The sequence below is a fragment of the Lampetra planeri genome, chromosome 3 (genome assembly GCF_965212315.1).
Source record: "Lampetra planeri chromosome 3, kcLamPlan1.2.h2, whole genome shotgun sequence".
NCBI lineage: Eukaryota > Metazoa > Chordata > Hyperoartia > Petromyzontiformes > Petromyzontidae > Lampetra > Lampetra planeri.
Genome location: NC_136109.1, coordinates 2,299,024 through 2,318,745, shown reverse-complemented (window position 1 = coordinate 2,318,745; position 19,722 = coordinate 2,299,024). Strand labels below are relative to the sequence as shown.

At 39.1% G+C, this 19,722-nt stretch overlaps 1 protein-coding gene across 1 annotated transcript in view; it reads left to right on the top strand.

Moving 5' to 3' along the window:
* The window catches only part of LOC144736307 (protein unc-13 homolog C-like), a 147,362-nt gene that overhangs the window by 22,848 nt on the left and 104,792 nt on the right, over nt 1-19,722 (top strand). Inside the window, exons 7-12 of the mRNA XM_078618958.1 lie at nt 4,129-4,356; nt 8,848-8,989; nt 10,315-10,484; nt 12,312-12,427; nt 13,066-13,229; nt 14,575-14,728. Coding sequence (XP_078475084.1) covers nt 4,129-4,356; nt 8,848-8,989; nt 10,315-10,484; nt 12,312-12,427; nt 13,066-13,229; nt 14,575-14,728 — 974 coding nt within the window. The remainder of the gene's footprint in view (nt 1-4,128; nt 4,357-8,847; nt 8,990-10,314; nt 10,485-12,311; nt 12,428-13,065; nt 13,230-14,574; nt 14,729-19,722) is intronic.

Genomic DNA, 19,722 nt, shown 5'->3' with positions numbered 1-19,722 from the left:
CCAATACAACGTGGTGTACATTCTTGATTTGAAGCTTTCGTGACTGCAGGAATTCGTACTCTTTGGTTCTTTCGGTAAAGTCACGTAGGTATGTTCACGCATATAGCCCACAGATGCATATACCCCGCAAAAATAGCGTTTTGTGTAAAAAAAATCAGAAAGCCCACACCTCCATATACCCCGCATGCATTCATATATTTAACGTCGTTACCGCAGCTTAATTCCATCATATTAATACGACGTTTACATTTATAATACATTCCACTATCAATTGTTAACGTTAAAATCATAATGTGCACAAAGAAAACAAACTAACCGGAAACGAGTGAACTTAAAACAGAAAATAAGTAACACAAGTAAATATCCAATAAATAAGTAACACATAACTGGTAGATAAGTGAGGACAGGTACTTTACTTACGATGGAGATGCGTTACGACGACCCCATCATCCTAAGTCGAAAATATCGTAAGTCGAAGATGGTATAACCTACCCAGGAGTCTTAAAGAATGGTGGTAATTTAGCAAAACAGAGAAATGTACAGTAGCATACTGTATAAACTATATACTGTATGTATTTATTAATTACAATACTGTATTGCACAGTAAAATGTAAAGTAGAAAAAAACAAGGTAAATTCTTAGCCTACCTGAACTGCAATTTAATAAAAAAAAGTTTTTTCAGGAAACAATCCTATCTGCTATAGAAACTTTTAACATGCATTGAACGTATCGTATCGTGGTAACCTTAAAATGAAATCGCTAAAGCTACGTATCATACATGCATTGAACGTATCGGAACGTATCATATTGTACTGTACTCACCAAGATTCTGTAAGTCGTCTGCACACTCCGGTAGATTGCGCACTGCGCAGATAATAGCGGCACTACGGTAACGCCGTCGCCTCGCCCCCACCCCCCACCTCTCCTTCCCACCCCCCCACCTCTCCCCCCCACCTCTCCCTCCCACCCCCCACCTCTCCCCCCCCCCCACCTCTCCCTCCCACCCCCCCACATCTCCCCCCCACCTCTCCCTCCCACCCCCCCACCTCTCCCCCCCACCTCTCCCTCCCACCCCCCCCACCTCTCCCTCCCACCCCCCCCACCTCTCCCCCCCACCTCTCCCTCCCACCCCCCCACCTCTCCCTCCCACCCCCCCAGCTGCCCCACCCCCCAACCCCCCACCTCTCTACCCCAGCTCTCCCGTCGCCGGTAAACAGTGCGCGCACTTAAAACATTGTCGTTTAATTGTATAAACAATTCATTTAAAACGTGATAACATGTGCAATTTTAGTGTGAGTGGTTTACTCAGCAGTGCTTTAGTCAAAGGTAAGTGTTGCATAGTGGATAGTCCTACTATGAAAATTTTTTACGAGTTATGCCATGTCACACGTGTCAAATATTTGTCGGATAGCCCGCACCTCCATATACCCCGCAGGGTCTTGTTTTGTTTGTAAAAAGTGGTATACCCCGCGGGTTATATGCGGGAACATACGGTAATCGATTACGACGTTTCGATCGCAACGCAAGCGACCGTCACCTGAAGACGAGTGTGGTGTAGATTATTTTACTGAAATTTTTTAAGAACATTAAAAAAACTGTGAGATGTTTGCATCAAAATGAGGGAATATTTTAACTTGCTTACCTAGCAGAGTGACAACAGGGACACTTGGTCTGTTTGGGGTATTGGGATGATGCCACACCTAAAACATTAATTGAAAAAATATGTTTAAAATAACCCAAATACTGTAGTTGTAAATAAAGCGTAACTAAAGTGGCTAATTTAAGTTATTCTATTCAGACGCTGTCGCCTCGACAGACCTGGTTTCACCTGAGGACGGCTGCTTGCGTTGTGGCCGAAACGTCGTGGGAATTATTTTATTATGTTTTATTTTTATTATTTTATTACTTCCCTTCTACGTGACTTTACCGAAAGAACCAAGAAGATGAATCCCTGCAGTCACGAAAGCTTTAAATCGAAATTTAAGTTATTCTCTTAAGATTATTCATTTCGAACCGGTTCCTTAGTGGGTAGTTCAGCATCTCATTGCCTCATTCAATCCACTCCCATGCCCCCACACACTTCACGCAGAGGGAGCCTTGGGGGCAGTGGAAGTAGTGCCCCATAGGCAATGACTGGGGGCTGTTTTGTGGCCATTGGCATCCTAATCTCCAGACCCTAGTGAGGAAATAATTAATGGTGATATTAGTGGTGGTGAGTATATTAATGGTGATGAGTGTATTTGTGGTGGTGGTGGTGAGTTTATAGGTGGTGGTCAGGATAGCACCGATGATGGGAGTGGTAATGAGTATTAGTGATGGATGACGATCATAGTAGTGGTGAAGATAGTGATGGTGGTGGTGGTGAGGGTAGTAATGACGATGATTATGATGATGCACAATTCTGTATGATTGATGGTCATTAGCATTACTCCGTGGCGCCAGCACCACCACACCAACGTTTGAGTCATTGGCCACCACTGAGTCACCGTTTTGTTCTTCTGGCCTAACACCTGGTTGGACTTAACCATTCCACAGCAGATTTTCTCAGCCAAGGAAGCATAGACCGCAGAAAATAGACTTTGCATTCAAAGTTATTTTGTCCAGATCTCTTCCATTATCAGTGAGCCATGTCTTGATTGGTTTCGTTTGAAATCTAATTTCTACTGTAAACACGATGACTTCCTCATGACCAAGGTGTTTGAGTGTTTTGTTTGACATTGTTATACTGATCCCCAAGTTAAATAGAGAAGGTACACCAGAAAGGGGCAATAGCAACTGCCATTGCCCCCAATTGGGTCACAAGGTACCGATTCTCAGACTTCTTGGCCCTTCTGAGAGCTAACCCATGGCCTCTCCTATTAAGGCCAATACCTCTTCTGCCAGATGGGAGTCTATCGCCAATGGGTTCACGCTCTAAATTTGACAAATAGGTCAATGTTCAAATACCCAGGATTGTACCAAGAAATGCAGGAATCAATGTTAACATGCAGGAGACCCAACATCTGACAATTCTCTGGAAAGGCTTTGTATGCTGGTGTGTTAGAAATATGACTAAATACAAATTTGTTTGACGTTTCATTGATGGTTTAATTTATTGTAGAGTTGATATGTCTCCTTACAGTCAGTGTATCGGCAGTATCATGCATTCATAATTAGATCCAAGGGGTCTCCTTCAGTCCACCGTAATTGTAGTGAGGCTCTTTAGGGCACTGAAGAAGGAGAGGTCCCTTATTTGTTTGGAGGTGACCCCCTGGAATTAGCATTTGTATTTCATGCCTTGTGTGGACCCCCCTTCAAGCCAATTGCAACCTGCTAATGTAAGCTGCTGCCAATATTCTGAGTGGCCATTACATAGGCCTAGAAAGTTATTGGAATGCAGGCCTTGATGATGAGACTCCCTTTACTCTTCTGAAGAAACACATTGTGTTAACGTTACTTTGTGCCAAAGGTTATGTTATAATGTTAAGTTAATCAATAAGGGATGTCTCTCTGCTCTAAATCAATTGGAAGAGGAAGTCAGTTCAGGCATTCTTATTTTACTTATGGTGGAAATAAGCTGAGTGTGAAGTCAGATCAAATTTTTGTGCGATTTGGCTTGAGAAACGTAATTTATTTGGCATCTCAGCAGCAGCTTGCTGTATTTGTTGGTGAAGGAGTGCATTCAGGTGGCGTATAAGGTCAGGAGCCAAGGCCGGATGGGGAGATGTAGACCATATTTCATTAGGTCTGTGGTGGTGTCATGGTCCAGGGCTGTCATGGTCCCTACAGTACATTTATATACTGCGGTTTTAGTAACACATAGCTATTCCTTGTCCATATGTGTGCTTTGGGCATGGCAAACAGGATAGATGCAGCCTCGTGTAAAAGTTAAGAGAGAGTTTGTATACAAGTTATCAACAACAACAAAAACATGGCTCACATCACAAAAACATATATACTTCCTTGAAAGCTTGACAATTTATCTGTGCTTTGGCCACAAATATAAGGATGCAAATGTTTACCAAGATGTTCAATAAATCTCATTTGAGAACTATTCCAAGTCAGGGGGGGATACGATGCTTTTCTGTATGTGTTAATATTCCACACTCATGTATTCATATATAATGCTACTTTTTTCCCCATTTTCAGGTGCAGCTGAAAAGAGCTCCAAGCATGGTGCAGAGGATAAGACACAGACTATCATCACAGCTATGAAAGACCGCATGAAAGTGCGAGAACGCAACAAGCCTGAAATATTTGATCTCATCCGAGATGTGTTTGCAGTCACCCCAAGTGATCAGAACTCACACATGAAGTCTGTCAAGCAAATGGTGCTGGAAGGCACCTCCAAATGGTCAGCCAAGATCACAATCAATGGTGAGTATCTGGGGCAGTTACTGAGGTGGACTGAGATCAAATCGTAAAATAGAAGAGCAGATAATAGTTGGTTTGGAGCCACTGGAAAACTGGACTTGATATTTCGAATCAATATGTCAATGTGTCGACAATTTTTTTTGTAATCAGTGTGTATGTATTACCTGCTGTGACATATGGATCAGAAACATTGACACGAATGAAGAAGATATAAAACAAAAGCTAAAAAGTGCAAAAAAGCTAGAGAAATTGATCTTTGCGATTAGATTGAGAGACATAAAGAGGAAAACATGTATTATAGGACATACAGATGTAAAAAAAACTTTTCTGTAAATAAAAGTTGGCGTGGGTAGGAAATATCATTGAAACTGATGATGGTCGATGGGTCAAGAAATATAATAATGGATTGGCAGCCAAGGAATGGAACGTGCTTGAGAGGATGGAAATGGACTGATGAAATCCGCTCACATGCTGGAGCTAGGTAGCGTATTACATTTCACGATCATGAGAGTTGATAGCAGCTTGGGCAAGCCTTTATCCAGAAGTGGATTTGACCCATGGTTGATGATGATGAAAAAAAGTAAGTTGGCTTGGGCAGGACACATCATGAGAAGGGATGATGGTCAGTAGGAGAGAATAGCAATGGAGTGGCAGCCAATGGAGGTAACATGCCCAAGAATGCATTCACTGTGGAGATGGAGCAATGAGATTAGCTCTTGTGCAGGTGGTAGGTGATTTGGTGTATCGCAGGCCCATGAGGGGTGGCAATGGATTTTGGAGGCCATCATCCACCAGCGGAGATTTAAAAAAGAAAAAGATTTTATTTATCTTAGCAGGAAGGGCCCAGTTTAGCCATTACGATCTATTTTTTGGGCATCCTGCAATGGTACAGATTTTAAGATCATGGTTGATAATGTTTATGAACCGATAGGCATATTCAACGTGACTTTACCGAAAGACCCAAAGAATATGAATTCTTGCAGTCACGAAAGCTTAAAGTCAATATTCAACATTTTCATAAACTACAGTATTTCACATCTAGCCTTTTTAAATGTTGAAGATTCTGTATCAAACTAAGTACTTTTATATTTTTGATAGCCATAGTTAACAACATTTAAATTGTTGGAGAATTCTTCATACCATTGAGTTTCCTCTTGTTTATATACAGTGAGGGAAAAAAGTATTTGATCCCCTGCTGATTTTGTACGTTTGCCTACTGACAAAGATATGACCAGTCTATAATTTTAATGGTAGGTTTATTTGAACAGTGAGAGACAGAATAACAACAACAAAATCCAGAAAAACGCATGTCAAAAATGTTATAAATTGATTTGCATTTTAATGAGGGAAATAAGTATTTGACCCCCTCTCAATCAGAAAGATTTCTGGCTTCCAGGTGTCTTTTATACAGATAACGAGATGAGATTCGGAGCACACTCTTAAAGGGAGTGCTCCTAATCTCAGCTTGTTACCTGTATAAAAGACACCTGTTCACAGAAGCAATCAATCAATCAGATTCCAAACTCCCCACCATGGCCAAGACCAAAGAGCTCTCCAAGAATGTCAGGGACAAGATTGTAGACCTACACAAGGCTGGAATGGGCTACAAGACCATCGCCAAGTAGCTTGCTGAGAAGGTGACAACAGTTGGTGTGATTATTCGCAAATGGAAGAAACACAAATGAACTGTCAGTCTCCCTCGGCCTGGGGCTCCATGCAAGATCTCACCTCGTGGAGTTGCAATGATCATGAGAACGGTGAGGAATCAGCCCAGAACTACACGGGAGGATCTTGTCAATGATCTCAAGGCAGCTGGGACCATAGTCACCAAGAAAACAGTTGGTAACACACTACGCCGTGAAGGACTGAAATCCTGCAGCGCCCACAAGGTCCCCCTGCTCAAGAAAACACATATACATGCCCGTCTGAAGTTTGACAATGAACATCTGAATGATTCAGAGGAAAACTGGGTGAAAGTGTTGTGGTAAAATGAGACCAAAATGGAGCTCTTTGGCATCAACTCAACTCGCCGTGTTTGGAGGAGGAGGAATGCTGCCTATGACCCCAAGAACACCATCCCCACCGTCAAACATGGAGGTGGAAACATTATGCTTTGGGAGTGTTTTTCTGCTAAGGGGACAGGACAACGTCACTGCATCAAAGGGACGATGGACGGGGCCATGTACCGTCACATCTTGGGTGAGAACCTCCTTCCCTCAGCCAGGGCATTGAAAATGGGTCGTGGATGGGTATTCCAGCATGACAATGACCCAAAACACACGGCCAAGGCAACAAAGGAGTGGCTCAAGAAGAAGCACATTAAGGTCCTGGAGTGGCCTAGCCAGTCCCCAGACCTTAATCCCATAGAAAATCTGTGGAGGGAGCTGAAGGTTCGAGTTGCCGAACGTCAGCCTCGAAACCTTAATGACTTGGAGAAGATCTACAAAGAGGAGTGGGACAAAATCCCTCCTGAGATGTGTGCAAACCTGGTGGCCAACTACAAGAAACGTCTGACCTCTGTTATTGCCAACAAGGGTTTTGCTACCAAGTACTAAGTCATGTTTTGCAGAGGGGTCAAATACTTATTTCCTTCATTAAAATGCAAATCAATTTATACAATTTTTGACATGCGTTTTTTCTGGAATTTTTTGTTGTTATTCTGTCTCTCACTGTTCAAATAACCCTACCATTAGAATTATAGACTGATAATTTCTTTGTCAGTGGGCAAACGTACAAAATCAGCAGGGGATCAAATACTTTTTTCCCCTCACTGTATAAGGGACATGGTTACAGTTTTTGGCTACCTCAGAGTAGTGCAGTATATACCTATTAAAATTACTGTATAATTCATATAAAATTATTACAACTGGTAATATGACATATATGCTGCCCATTCTGTATTAATAATGCATGTGCTCATAACTCCTCCAGCCTAATAGGAAATTAATTCTTCTACAGCTAATTTCAGTCTCCTACAGCTAATAAGAAATTCAGTCCAGTCATGAATCCAGTCAAATTCAGATGATAATTAACAACACTAAAGACGCACACATGTTTCAGCCACCCGTGATTAAATCAGGTTCTCAAGTATGCCAATAGGCATCATGTCAACCGAAAATGTAAAAAAACACCAAACAAAAGTCAAGAAAATTTTTGTTTAATAGAAAATATGGTCCTAAAGATTTATAATACAGATGCCATGTGCGCATGCAATTATATTGTGCCTGCATTAGATTTATCACCGCTAACTTCTGTTAAATGTATGCACAGATGAAATCACTTTTTCACACCTATAATACTGCAATTATTCATTCAAATTCACGCAGTAGTTATTAACAGGTGCATGGGGGCTCACTCACCTCATTCCCTCGCTGTCATTGAGGTGAATGCCACTACAGTCCCTTACAGACTGCAGATGAAAGAGATCCGTGGTATCATAACACTAATGCAGTGTTAATATCATCTGAGTTGTTTTATTTTAGCCATGGTCTATGGAATTTTTGTGAAGTCTTGAGTTTTTATTACTTTTTCTCATTCTCTTAGTCTCGTTCATAAAAGGAGTGGAATATATTCCGCTTTAAGGATATTAAATGTAAATGTGCGGGACACACAATTCTCTCGCCCCTCCACCCCACTATTATCAGGTCGGACAAACAGGTGAACTCAGTTTATATTTTTACATACGTATCTTTGGTTTTCCCCTGTGCTGAAATCTCCAATAATGTTATTCGGTTATCTTAGTCTGTGATTTCACTGAGACGAGTTAATTCCATCTGGACGTCGTCACTCTGGCGTGAGTTGGTAATCTTAGTCATCGTCATGTTCGATGACTTTTATCTACTCGGTCATTGTTGACTAAAATACAACTGAATAAACACTTTGATACATTTATCGCAACTAAATTAACCCTGAGAAAATGTTACATAATCAAGAAGCATGGCATCTCATGTGAGAATTTAGTTTAATTGTAGGCTCTACTATTTTATTTGAATTAATTTTCCTCGTAGACAGACGCATGGGAGACAAAGAAAGGCCTTTAGAGCTCTTCCACTTCTTCCTTGCTTTCAGATTGCCTGTGTGCAGGTTATAACTAATACGCAATATATACTGCTAAATTATTATAATGTCATATTTTTTTGTATATGGGGGTCTAATTTACCATGGTGGGATTTCACTTGAACACAAGCAAGTACATATTGCAGATTAGGGGAACAGTTAAAAAAAAACTCCAACACAACTGTCATGGATCCATTGCAATGACTTTGTTGTTCTTGTGATGTTTATATGAAATGCATGAAAATGGGAAATATTTATGACCCCAATTGAGACACTGGTAAATAATATTTTCTGGTAAGAAGATGACACGTAGGAGATACCTTGAAATGTAAATAATTTAGGTAGTTTTGAAATATTGCTCAACGTGTTAACTAAGGCATTTACTCAGAAGTGTACCACGTTGTGTAACGATAAAACGTGTATTCTTTGTATTCGCAGTTCACAGTGCTCAAGGATTGCAAGCCAAGGACAAGACAGGGGCCAGTGACCCGTATGTCACTGTTCAAGTGGGAAAGACCAAGAAGAGAACCAAGACCATTTACAATAATCTCAACCCGGTCTGGGAAGAGAAATTTCACTTGTAAGCTATGATTCTGAAATTAAATCATTTATTTTAAGAGGTTGTTTAGCTGTGTTTGAATCTACGTGAATGTTCATTGCAGCAAATATGATAACATGTGCACCTAATAACCACAATATCCGCATCTCCGATTAGCATGGTTGGCTACGTACGGTGCAAAAGAAGTTCAACATATATACTATTTAGAGAATGCTTTTTTTCTAAATGTTTTGGTTCTGATATTGATAACCACAAAATTCAGTCGCAGGTTTCATATATATACTCTGTACCTCAATATGTTATGCAATCAAAGTCTATCATGTATTGTTGGTTCTCATTGAAAGCTAACTTCTTCTTGATGTAATGACCCTTTTCAACTTTAAAAATCTTCATATTCCACGGTACATTATGATTCCAGAGGAACAAACATGAAAATAATTATCACTAACGATACAATATAATGAATTAGACTTTATTTTAAAATATTAGATTTTTGTTATCACATTATACGACGCAAAGTCTTCTTTTTAAATCCTTTATATTAAGTTCACTTGCTTGCTTGCGCGCTTACGACCATGCAAATCTTTCGGTCGTTTTTTAACCCACTTCCCGTGATCCAATCGAGCTGACATTTTGCACACAGACTCGTTGTGTGACAATTAATTTTCGTGAAATTTTTTTTCAAAATTTTTACACTTTTTAGGAAAAAAAAATATTTAATTACCAATTGCTTAATGGTGGCAGGCAATCATCTGACCCATAGGTGGCAGCCATCTCAAGCCAGAGGACGAGAGGACTCTAGCGGCCACGCATATAAAGGATATATAGTGAAAAACTTTGTTTTTACGGGTTATTTTTTTTTAATTTCACTTTGGCACTGGTAGACACCTAATATAACCTAGCAAGTGCCCTCACCATAGGAATGTGGAATTTTTAACACTGGCTGAGGGCCGTAGCACTGCCTCAATGCTCATTTGAGCAGGATATCAATTTGAGGTTTTTGTTATATGAAAACTGTTCTTATGTTAAATAAAAAAAGTCATTGATCAACTTAAAAAATATATACCAGTTTTCATGGAGATGGGGGCAAATTCATCTGATTATTCACGTTTATCTCCAGGTGTCGCGGGTTTGGAGGAGTTAATTTCATGAATAATAAGCAAAAAGTGTCCCCCATAATTGTCACAGACAAGAGGATTTCCACTCTATATATCATTTTATATCATGTTCTATTATTTGGTGTTAATGACAAGTATCTGCTGATGCATTCCCTTATATTTAGGAGACATGTTAGTGCATAGATATGTTACCTCTATGTCTACCACATTTCCCACCACCCATTGCAGTGAGTGCCACAACTCATCTGATCGGATCAAGGTGCGTGTGTGGGATGAGGACGACGATATTAAGTCTCGCGTGAAACAGCGCCTCAAGAGGGAGTCGGACGACTTTCTTGGTCAAACAATCATCGAGGTGCGGACGCTGAGTGGCGAGATGGACGTCTGGTACAACCTAGGTATGTGCTCCAATTACTACTGAACTTGGTATTGTGATATCTCTGCCTTTCCGGATGTTGTCATTAATAATCTTGATCCACAATAGATATAAATTTACATATTAATTCGTCTTATATTACAACAACATGCACTGGGGCTTCTTTAACAAATCATTATATTCATAACAACTATTAAACTATTGTCAATACAACAAATGAATTGCTACTACTTATGCCAGTGTGGGAAGACAAAATACAAATCAGATGAGGAGTCCAGGAAGCAGATACTCTCTCACCAAGGTTATTTGCAGTGACACTTGACGATACGTTCTAACAATAATGGCGTAAAGATAAAAAGTGAAATTATTGACCTTCACAGAGTCACTGGTGATATTCGTCGTTATAACAACCAATGGTTAATCATTTACAGGAAATTATTAAATCGCATGACAAAGAAGGCTGGAAAGTGGTCTCAATATAAACATGAAAAGAATCAAATGGAAGAAAAACAATTTTCATGAACAAATAATAATTATATACCACTGATAAACACGAGCATATGTAGTAAATCTGAAATATTCAATAGAAAAATTGTTCAGCTCATGATTATTAATGAGGGGGGGGGGTTGCTCCATGTGGAGTGACGTCACCCGCTAATGGTTATTGGGGAGGGGTGCGACATGTGGAGTGATGTCACCCGCTCAAAGATCATATCCAAGTTTGAGATATCTTGATAACTGTGAATAAAGTGGGCTTGGGCGGAACACATCACGAGAAAGGATAAAGGCCAATAGGTGAGGCTGGTCGTGTAATGGCAACCGAGGAGTGATCACGACCAAGATGAGGACTACTAAGGAGATGGAGTTATGAGTTCAGCTTGTATGTATGAGTGAGATTAACTGGCATTGCAGGACCACAAGCGATGAGGATAACATGGGGAGGCCTTAATCGAGGAGTGAATAGGTCATGGCTGGCTGCTGAGAATGATGGTTTTTATGATGCCACATAAGCAGCGTAGGATTACATTACATTCATGAGACTCGAAGAGCTAAAATAAAGTGTAGGAATCACTTGCTTCATTTAAATTAATAAATGTCATTGAGCTAAAGCAGTTGCTTACTAGTATCCAATAAAAACTCCCAAGGCCAAACTGATGCATATTTAGGATTCATAATCTTGTACGGAAACACCATACTGAATAAGCCAGACATATTTGCATTCTTATATTTCATCGTAAATATCACAATAAATGACATATTAGTGGGGGAATTGTCCTGCGCCAACGTTCATCGCTGCCTTGCTTTCCCTTTGATTCTATTTCTAAAATATTAAATCAAAATTGTAATATTAAAAAATCGTAAAGCCAAATGCAAAGCTGTAACTGCTCCACGTAATTGACTGTTAAGTAAAACCTAAAAGAAAAATGTCCTTAATCTATTCTTCATAAACTAAACTCTAATATTGGAATTGGTAGTAATATTTCAATAGAAATGTCTAATGCACCAAACCTTTAGAATGTTAAGTTCCTTTTTCAGTTGATAAACATTTAAGATGTGATTATGAATTGCTTTGCTTTAAATTTAGAAATGTTATCCATGCTTTAGTATTTAGAACATATTATAACAATGTTATATTGTAAAATGTTTATACTTTCTTTTATTTTAAAGGTGAAACATACACAGTTATGTATTTAGGTTCACTATATGTGTACTAAAATGTGTATTACTGAGAATTCCACGTGGATTAATGCTTCACGTTTGTTGGATTAATTACTTTTACAATCTTATTGGTATTTGTCTATGTGCTGCACAAGCATTTATATGGATGGAATTTCTGATGCACCAACAGAGAAGCGCACCGACAAGTCTGTGGTGTCCGGGGCTATCCGCCTGCAGATCAGTGTTGAGATTAAGGGTGAGGAAAAGGTGGCGCCATACCACGTACAGTATACCGGTCTTCATGAGGTAAGCACGCCTCATACATTGTTTTACCACGTACACATGTTCCTATAAACCTCTTACATTCATCCTGAGTAATACGCCACTATGCTCGTCCCTTGAGTCACCTGGTGGGATTATGGTTATGGATAGGACTGGTGCGTGAGTTTAGGTCTATGAGTTATAGATTACGCTGGGGCTTAAGATTAGCAGTAGGGGGGGGGATGGAATAGCGCTAGGAATTGGGGCCAGCCGTTTCAGGCATGTAAAGATTTGTCCGTCTTGTGATTTGGTGACTCGTTGTGATTCTGGGTCATGACTCGACTTAAGATTGTATCATTATTTTTGCCATTTTAGTGAAGGTAGCAATTCAAGCATACTTATATTTGCGTGAACCATTTACGTACAACATATAGGAATTTTTTAATATCTATATTCTTACATCTACAATGAAATGCATATATAGTATAATGAGATTTTAAACAACGATCAATGCATAGTTACATGCCTAGTGTTTATAGTAGTACGTTATTACATTTACAGGGAAAACATTTTGTAATTGCAATTAAACATGTATATTAAAAATACAATGTGAGTACAGTATATAATTGTTTTTGCTTCTTTGTGACTTTATCAGTGTTGACATCCTTGTTTGTGACCAATAGAATATCTTCCACTTTCTCACGGATGTGCAAAACGGAGGGGCTGTGCGTATCCCCGAAGCTAAAGGAGATGAAGCATGGAAGGTTTACTTCGAGGAGACAGCCCAGGAGATTGTGGATGAGTTTGCCATGCGCTATGGCATTGAATCCATCTATCAAGCTATGACGTGAGCACGAGTTGGGCGTCGGATTTAAGCATAACAATTACATAATTCAGTATTAAGTGAAAGCCTTACAATTAATTAAATGGTTATTAATGCAGTCATAATTATTTTGAAATAAACCTGATTAAATGGGTAATCAATGTAAAGCATACATTTCTATGAATTGGATAATGTAAATTTCAAACTTACGCATAACTTTCGGACATCTCATCAGTCCCAACTTTGTGCATGGACCAATGGGACATTTCCACACGAGACACATTCACGTGTGTTTGAATGTGTGTCTCATGTCTTGCAATGTATATTTTTGTAAGACAAAGAGCTGCCAAACAGGTTCCAGGGAACACGTGAGTGGTGCGTCAATGTCACCTTTACAATTGAAAATGTCAAAGCACAGGATACACCCTCTGTGACTTGACCACATGTGGGTTGTTGTCAGGCATCACCCGCTAATTTTCCTGCAAACAAAAAAAGCTCCATAAATAACACTGCCTTGAGAGAAACCAAATATATAATGGGAAATCTTTTGGGAAATGACCGTCCTTCACAGCACACGGCAGAGAATCACTCTTCCAGACAGCATACCACTTTAATTCTTATTTCTCTCGGATCTTTCATGTTGCCACATATTCAAATGTCTTTTCATAGTCTGCGAATAATGCTATTTGAAATATATTTGTTTTTTTCCAGAATATAGGTCAATCATGCAATAATACATTCACTCTTATGTTAAAAAAGAATGTGAAACCCACTTGAATGATTACATAATAATTCTCTTTGTATTGCATGTATATACATTGCAGAAACATAAAAAAGGAAAGTTTAGAGGCCAACCAACCACATGCACAAGCTGGGTTTCAGAATGGTTTCCCTACCATAGACCTTTATATGGCAAGCTGATTGTCAGTTCGGGTTCAGTTAACCCAGAGGGACAAAATATAAACTTGTTGAGTATGAACCAAAGGTTACAGAAATAGATGTGAGGAGCAAATGCTTATGAAATTTTAGAACGTTTCAAGTCATTTTAAGCCTTAAAAATAGCAGAAAGCCCTTCAAATTAATTTTGTATTATGCAAGCGACCAGTGTAGCAATTTGAAATAGCGTAAATGTGATTGCTACGTTTAGTATATGTACACGCACAGTAGCATTTCAACAGTGCTGAGCCTAAATACCAGGTTATTGGAAAGACCAAATAGCTCAATCAAGACAGTAAAAAAACCCTTCGATCTCACACTCAACATCAAACCCACTGGGCTATATAGCTCAGGGGGCCTTACCTGGAAAAAATAAATGTATTTGTTTTAATATTTATCTAGAATCTGACTGTTGCTTTGCTATCCTTTGCAGCCACTTTTCTTGCCTTTCTTCCAAGTACATGTGTTCTGGAGTGCCAGCCGTTATGAGCAATCTGCTTGCAAATATCAACGCCTACTACGCTCACACCAATACTTCCACCTCCAATGTGTCTGCCTCGGACCGCTTTGCCGCATCCAACTTCGGGGTGAGGCCTTCCCTGGTGCTATGTCCTGTGCGATAACCAATCCATGCTGCTTAAATGTTTATGGTCAAGGTACATAGCAACAAATAATCTCCTGCTTATTTTTATGTTATTTTTTTAATTGCATTTCATGACAAGAAAATGTGAAGAATTACTTTGTTTTGGTGTTTTACAGTAATGTGTGCCGTAGCTATTTTAGCATAACTTTTGTTTTTGGTAATATTATATGTAATGTAACTCAAATACAGTAGTTAAAATTAACTTACATTATAACTTTGATTTCTTAAATAATGGAATAAATATTCACGTGAAATTTCCAACTTTAATAGCCAATGAGATCACAGTAATTATATATGAACATGTTGGTGCACACCAGATCAAATTATATGGGAAGTAACAATACATACTTTGGGATGCTGTGGCATTGAAACGCATACTTATTGCAAATCCCCACATTGTTGACCTACCTCCTTAAGCTAACAAAATAACGGGAATAATAATTGTCACTAAAATTAATTTCACCATTTCAGTGGTTTGTGTGCTTCTACCGATTTATGTAAACTCTCTGAGAGGAGTAATATTGTAAGAGTAGACTGCTATGATTTGTTTTTACGTTTACAATAGTCAACATTATTCAGAATTATTTAATTTTGATTGTAGGCTTGCTGCTGTCCTCATATTAACCCAAGCTGATATGAAGTAGTGCTGACAACAAAATAATGCTTCAATTAACTCTATTTGACAATCGTATTATAGCAACACGTTATTTTCAAACATTATTTCAATACATTACTGCCCAGCAATATTAAAAGAGCTGGGGAAATTGTCACTTAAGTTGATTAATCGACTGAAAATCATAATTGACTACTTTTGTGTGGTTAATTGCTGAGGCCCCTTCAAATTGTCATTTACCTTAACAACCCATACAAGCATGACTTAACTGATAAAGCCAATGCTGTAATCAAGCCCTGCACATTTCCTACCATCTGGCATTACGTGGAAACTGCAACAATGATTGCAATGTGTATATTGTCTAAATGCAATTGTATCCCACGATGCTTTACAAAAATGAAAAGAAAATACACGAGGGTAGAAGTCAACAGGTGGAGGTCAGTCAAGGTTAGGGAAAATTGGGAGAGAGAAGAGAGAGCGATGCTGCGGGCACAGCCGTGGATGAAGCGACTGGGGGGCCCGGCACCAACAACAATGGGCCACCAGGGATAGCTAGGGCAGTACCAACGAGTCACAGGGCATCCTTAGGGGATTCTTCACCATCGAGTCGCAGGGCATCTCTGGTGTGCAGGGGCGCATCCACCAGTAAGGTACCAGGGCAGGCTCGAGAGGCTGTGGGGCCCTTTTAGAGGTGAAATATCTATTTTTCTGAACGACAGCATTTTGGTGTTTTCTCATCAGTCGAGAAATTAAACTGATAAGCGATAGTGTAATAACTTACTGTACATGGATAATAGAATATTCCAACTCGACTGTTCAATATACTTGTAGAACCTCTTGTGTCTGGGGAAAGAGGTTGGAGATTAAATGGACATACCTATGATGATAACATCTACTTATGCGGTGTGCATATCAAGATGTGGTGGAAGGTTAGTGAAGGTGGCACACCATGACATGCAAATAACAAGTATGTAATGGTATCTGAAGTATCCCAGAACACCCATTCTCGGACATGTGCTGTAGACAAGTGCTTTTGGCATGACTGATCCCCTGAGCATGCCTCAGCTAAAACGTGGATATATGTGTGAGTGGAATCAGAAGATAGGCATGTGTACAGATATACAACTTTAAATGGTACAAGCCACAATACATCTTGATAAACCTGTGAGAACTGTCAACTAACATTTCCATATATATATACAAATGACATGATTAACACTTTCGAATTAAGGTTTAAAGCATACATGTATAAACTATGTCTCTCTATGTAGGTATTTACCCTAAAAAAAACTTAGCAAATATATCCAAGGTTAGTTATCCAAAACTTGGTGATAAAACCACGTTAACAATGGGTAATACGCAATCTCAGCCAACGCGATGATGTTACACTCCATTTGCTTACCTGCGATGATGTCATCGCGTGTTGACATTTTGCAAAGGCCTGTCATGCACCCTGTGACATCAACTCATGCTGCCCGATGATGTCACGTACCATGCGCACCTACCGATAACGTTATGGCTTCACGCGACGTCACATCATACGCCGTGTGAAAAGATCTTGTCCGGCTGGGAATATTATTTGTCATGATCAATCCACTGCTGGATAAAGGCCTCCCCAAGCCATCACCATCTCCCTTGGTCGTGCGATGTAATAATCGACCCAGATCCTGCACGCGTGTTGATTCCATTGCTCCATCTCCGTGGAAGCTGCCCTTTTGCTTGCGTTCCCTTCCATCGTTAGTCTCGATCACCAGCCATCATTCCTTCTAGCGACGTATCCTGCCCAAGCCCACGTTTCTTAAGAGTCAACTTGATGTATTTAAACTGCATACATTTTCTAATCTATGTTTCTCTTAATATAATTCCAAGCATGCAACTCAACATGTTTCTGTGCTTTCTGTGCTCACGTTTCAGTCTTGTTCCCATTTCTTCATTCGTGTTCTAGTTTGTGATTCATATCATAACCAGCTGCACGCATTCAAACATTAAAAAACATACTTCCCAGGAAAAACACATGTAGGAAACCATTACAAAATCAAGAATGTGAATTTTTTACTTGAACAAGAATTATCTATTGAACATACGGTATGGGCCTTATCAAAGTTGATGGACATAAGTCATCAGCAGCCATTTTCAATCCTCCCCCACGTCGCCATAGCCCACGGTCTTGCAATGCTGCAATCAATGTCACTGGTGCGCATGACCTGACCACGACACTGCGTGGTCGTCCTCTTGGACACATCTCCTTGTTTCGCTGCCATTTCATCACCAGTCTTGTCTATTTTATAGCATACTTTCGAGCGATATATCTTGCCCAAGCCCACGTACTTTTCTTAACATTTCACACTGTGTGTGTAAATTTGTCTTTGTTGTCTGATCCATGTGTTCCTCCCTCTATCTGTTTCAGTTTTATTCTCAGCACGCATTTCCTCTTGCTTTATTTACTTTTCAGTTTGTGACCCATGTACTTGGTTAGAGTCAACGTTTCTGATGCATGCCTTGGCATGTAATATGCACTGATTAAAAACTTTCTTCGTGAGCACCATTGGAATGCTACTTATATTCAGTTCAGTTCCAAAATCAATAAATTCTGCTCTCATTTACCTCGTTTTTAAATTATTATTTTGATCCTGGTCCAGTCCTCAATAATTTCTCCAAATATATATACTTTGTTGTGTTTTCCAGTTGCCCTTGCAACAATTTCCTTTTGTTTGGCTAAACTGGTGTACATTCGTCTTATTTAATTTTAGCCTTTCTCTTTCTGCTTTGATACATTCTTAAGTCATTTAATGTAGTTCATTAACAATTGTTGTTAGAATGACAATTTCGTCAGCGAATCTGAGATGCTAAATATTTTCCACATTCGTGTTTGTGCCATTATTTATCCAATTCAGTTATTTATGGAAACCTCTTGTGTGAATTGCCTCGGTGCGAGAGTATCACCTTGCCTGATTCTTTTTGTGAACTATAGTTTGTCATTTTATACACGCATCTTCATATTTTTTCTTTTAGTGCCTTGTGAGATTTTGGGTGACTGCAGTCACGAAAGCTTCAAATCAAGATTTCCTTTCCATAGTCTACAAAAGCCATGCATCATGGCATTTCATATGTATTTGTCTTTTTAGAATGTGATTGATTGCATGTTTTCAACCAGCCTGCTGTTATGGTTGGCCTCAATGTGCTTCTCTATGAACTATTTTAACAAGTTTTTTCATGCAATAAGAGGCTAATGGATCCGAAATTAGTGAGCTCTACCTTTTTTAATATAAGAGTGATTGAGGCATCATGCCACGATTGAGGAAGTTCATGCTTTAATTTCTTGTTGTGACATTCAATCATTATTGTTGTGTTTAATTTATATATGGATTATTATATTAATAGTTTTACAAAGTTTAGTGTATTCTTTGTTTTGTTTGGTATTTTCATTCCTTTTGATTACGATGTTAGTTATTTCATTATTAAAGTAGATAATATATTTAATCATTTTGCTGCTCTCTGCAGTTGATTCTGTTGATTTGAAGCCGTCTTAATTTAATGTTCATTCTAAGCTAGATTTGTAACGTCATTTCATGAAGTTTAACTTGCATTGCATCTGCCTGCGATTAATTATTGTCATGGATTTACCGAGTACAGGGACATCTCTGAAAATCGTAGCTTTGCCCATGAAGTACAGTTTATTTCCACTTTCTCCATATTTGCTTATTCATAGATTGAAAACTCATTTCTTTAGAACTGCTTTTAGCTTTTAGTTTGCTCTCCTTCCCCTGCACCTCTGATTATCAGTCGGATACGTACGGTGCAGAAGAAGTGCAACATACATACATACATGTCCATATTCTAAGCTCCTTTTTGAACACAGTTGTTCATTATCTTATAGTCTCTGCTGGTTTTAAACTTTAGTAGAGGCTCTCTCTCCAAATTGACCAGTCATCCTCTCATCACTGTATCATTTATCTTCTTTTGCATTGGTATCACCTATTATGATGATGTATGTTTTGCCCTCATATATCGGTTAGTTTATTTATACATTTGGTTTGCTTGTGCATTTTCACATCATGTTGTTGGAGTATATATTTGAATGTGTAGTGATTCGAGAGGCTTATTGATCACAGGCTGGTGCAATGTGAGTTACATTACACTTCAATATCGCCTAAAAGAGGACAAAGATAATTGCAGGCAAGAACAGGGCAATTAATATAAAACAAGATCTAGTACAGGAGGTAGGGGAATTTCGATCAGTTCTGAGAATCCACCTCCATAATTCTTAAATCTCCCTCTATGATGGATAATGTGGCTCTCATTTAAGTGTATGGAGTTGATTTCTT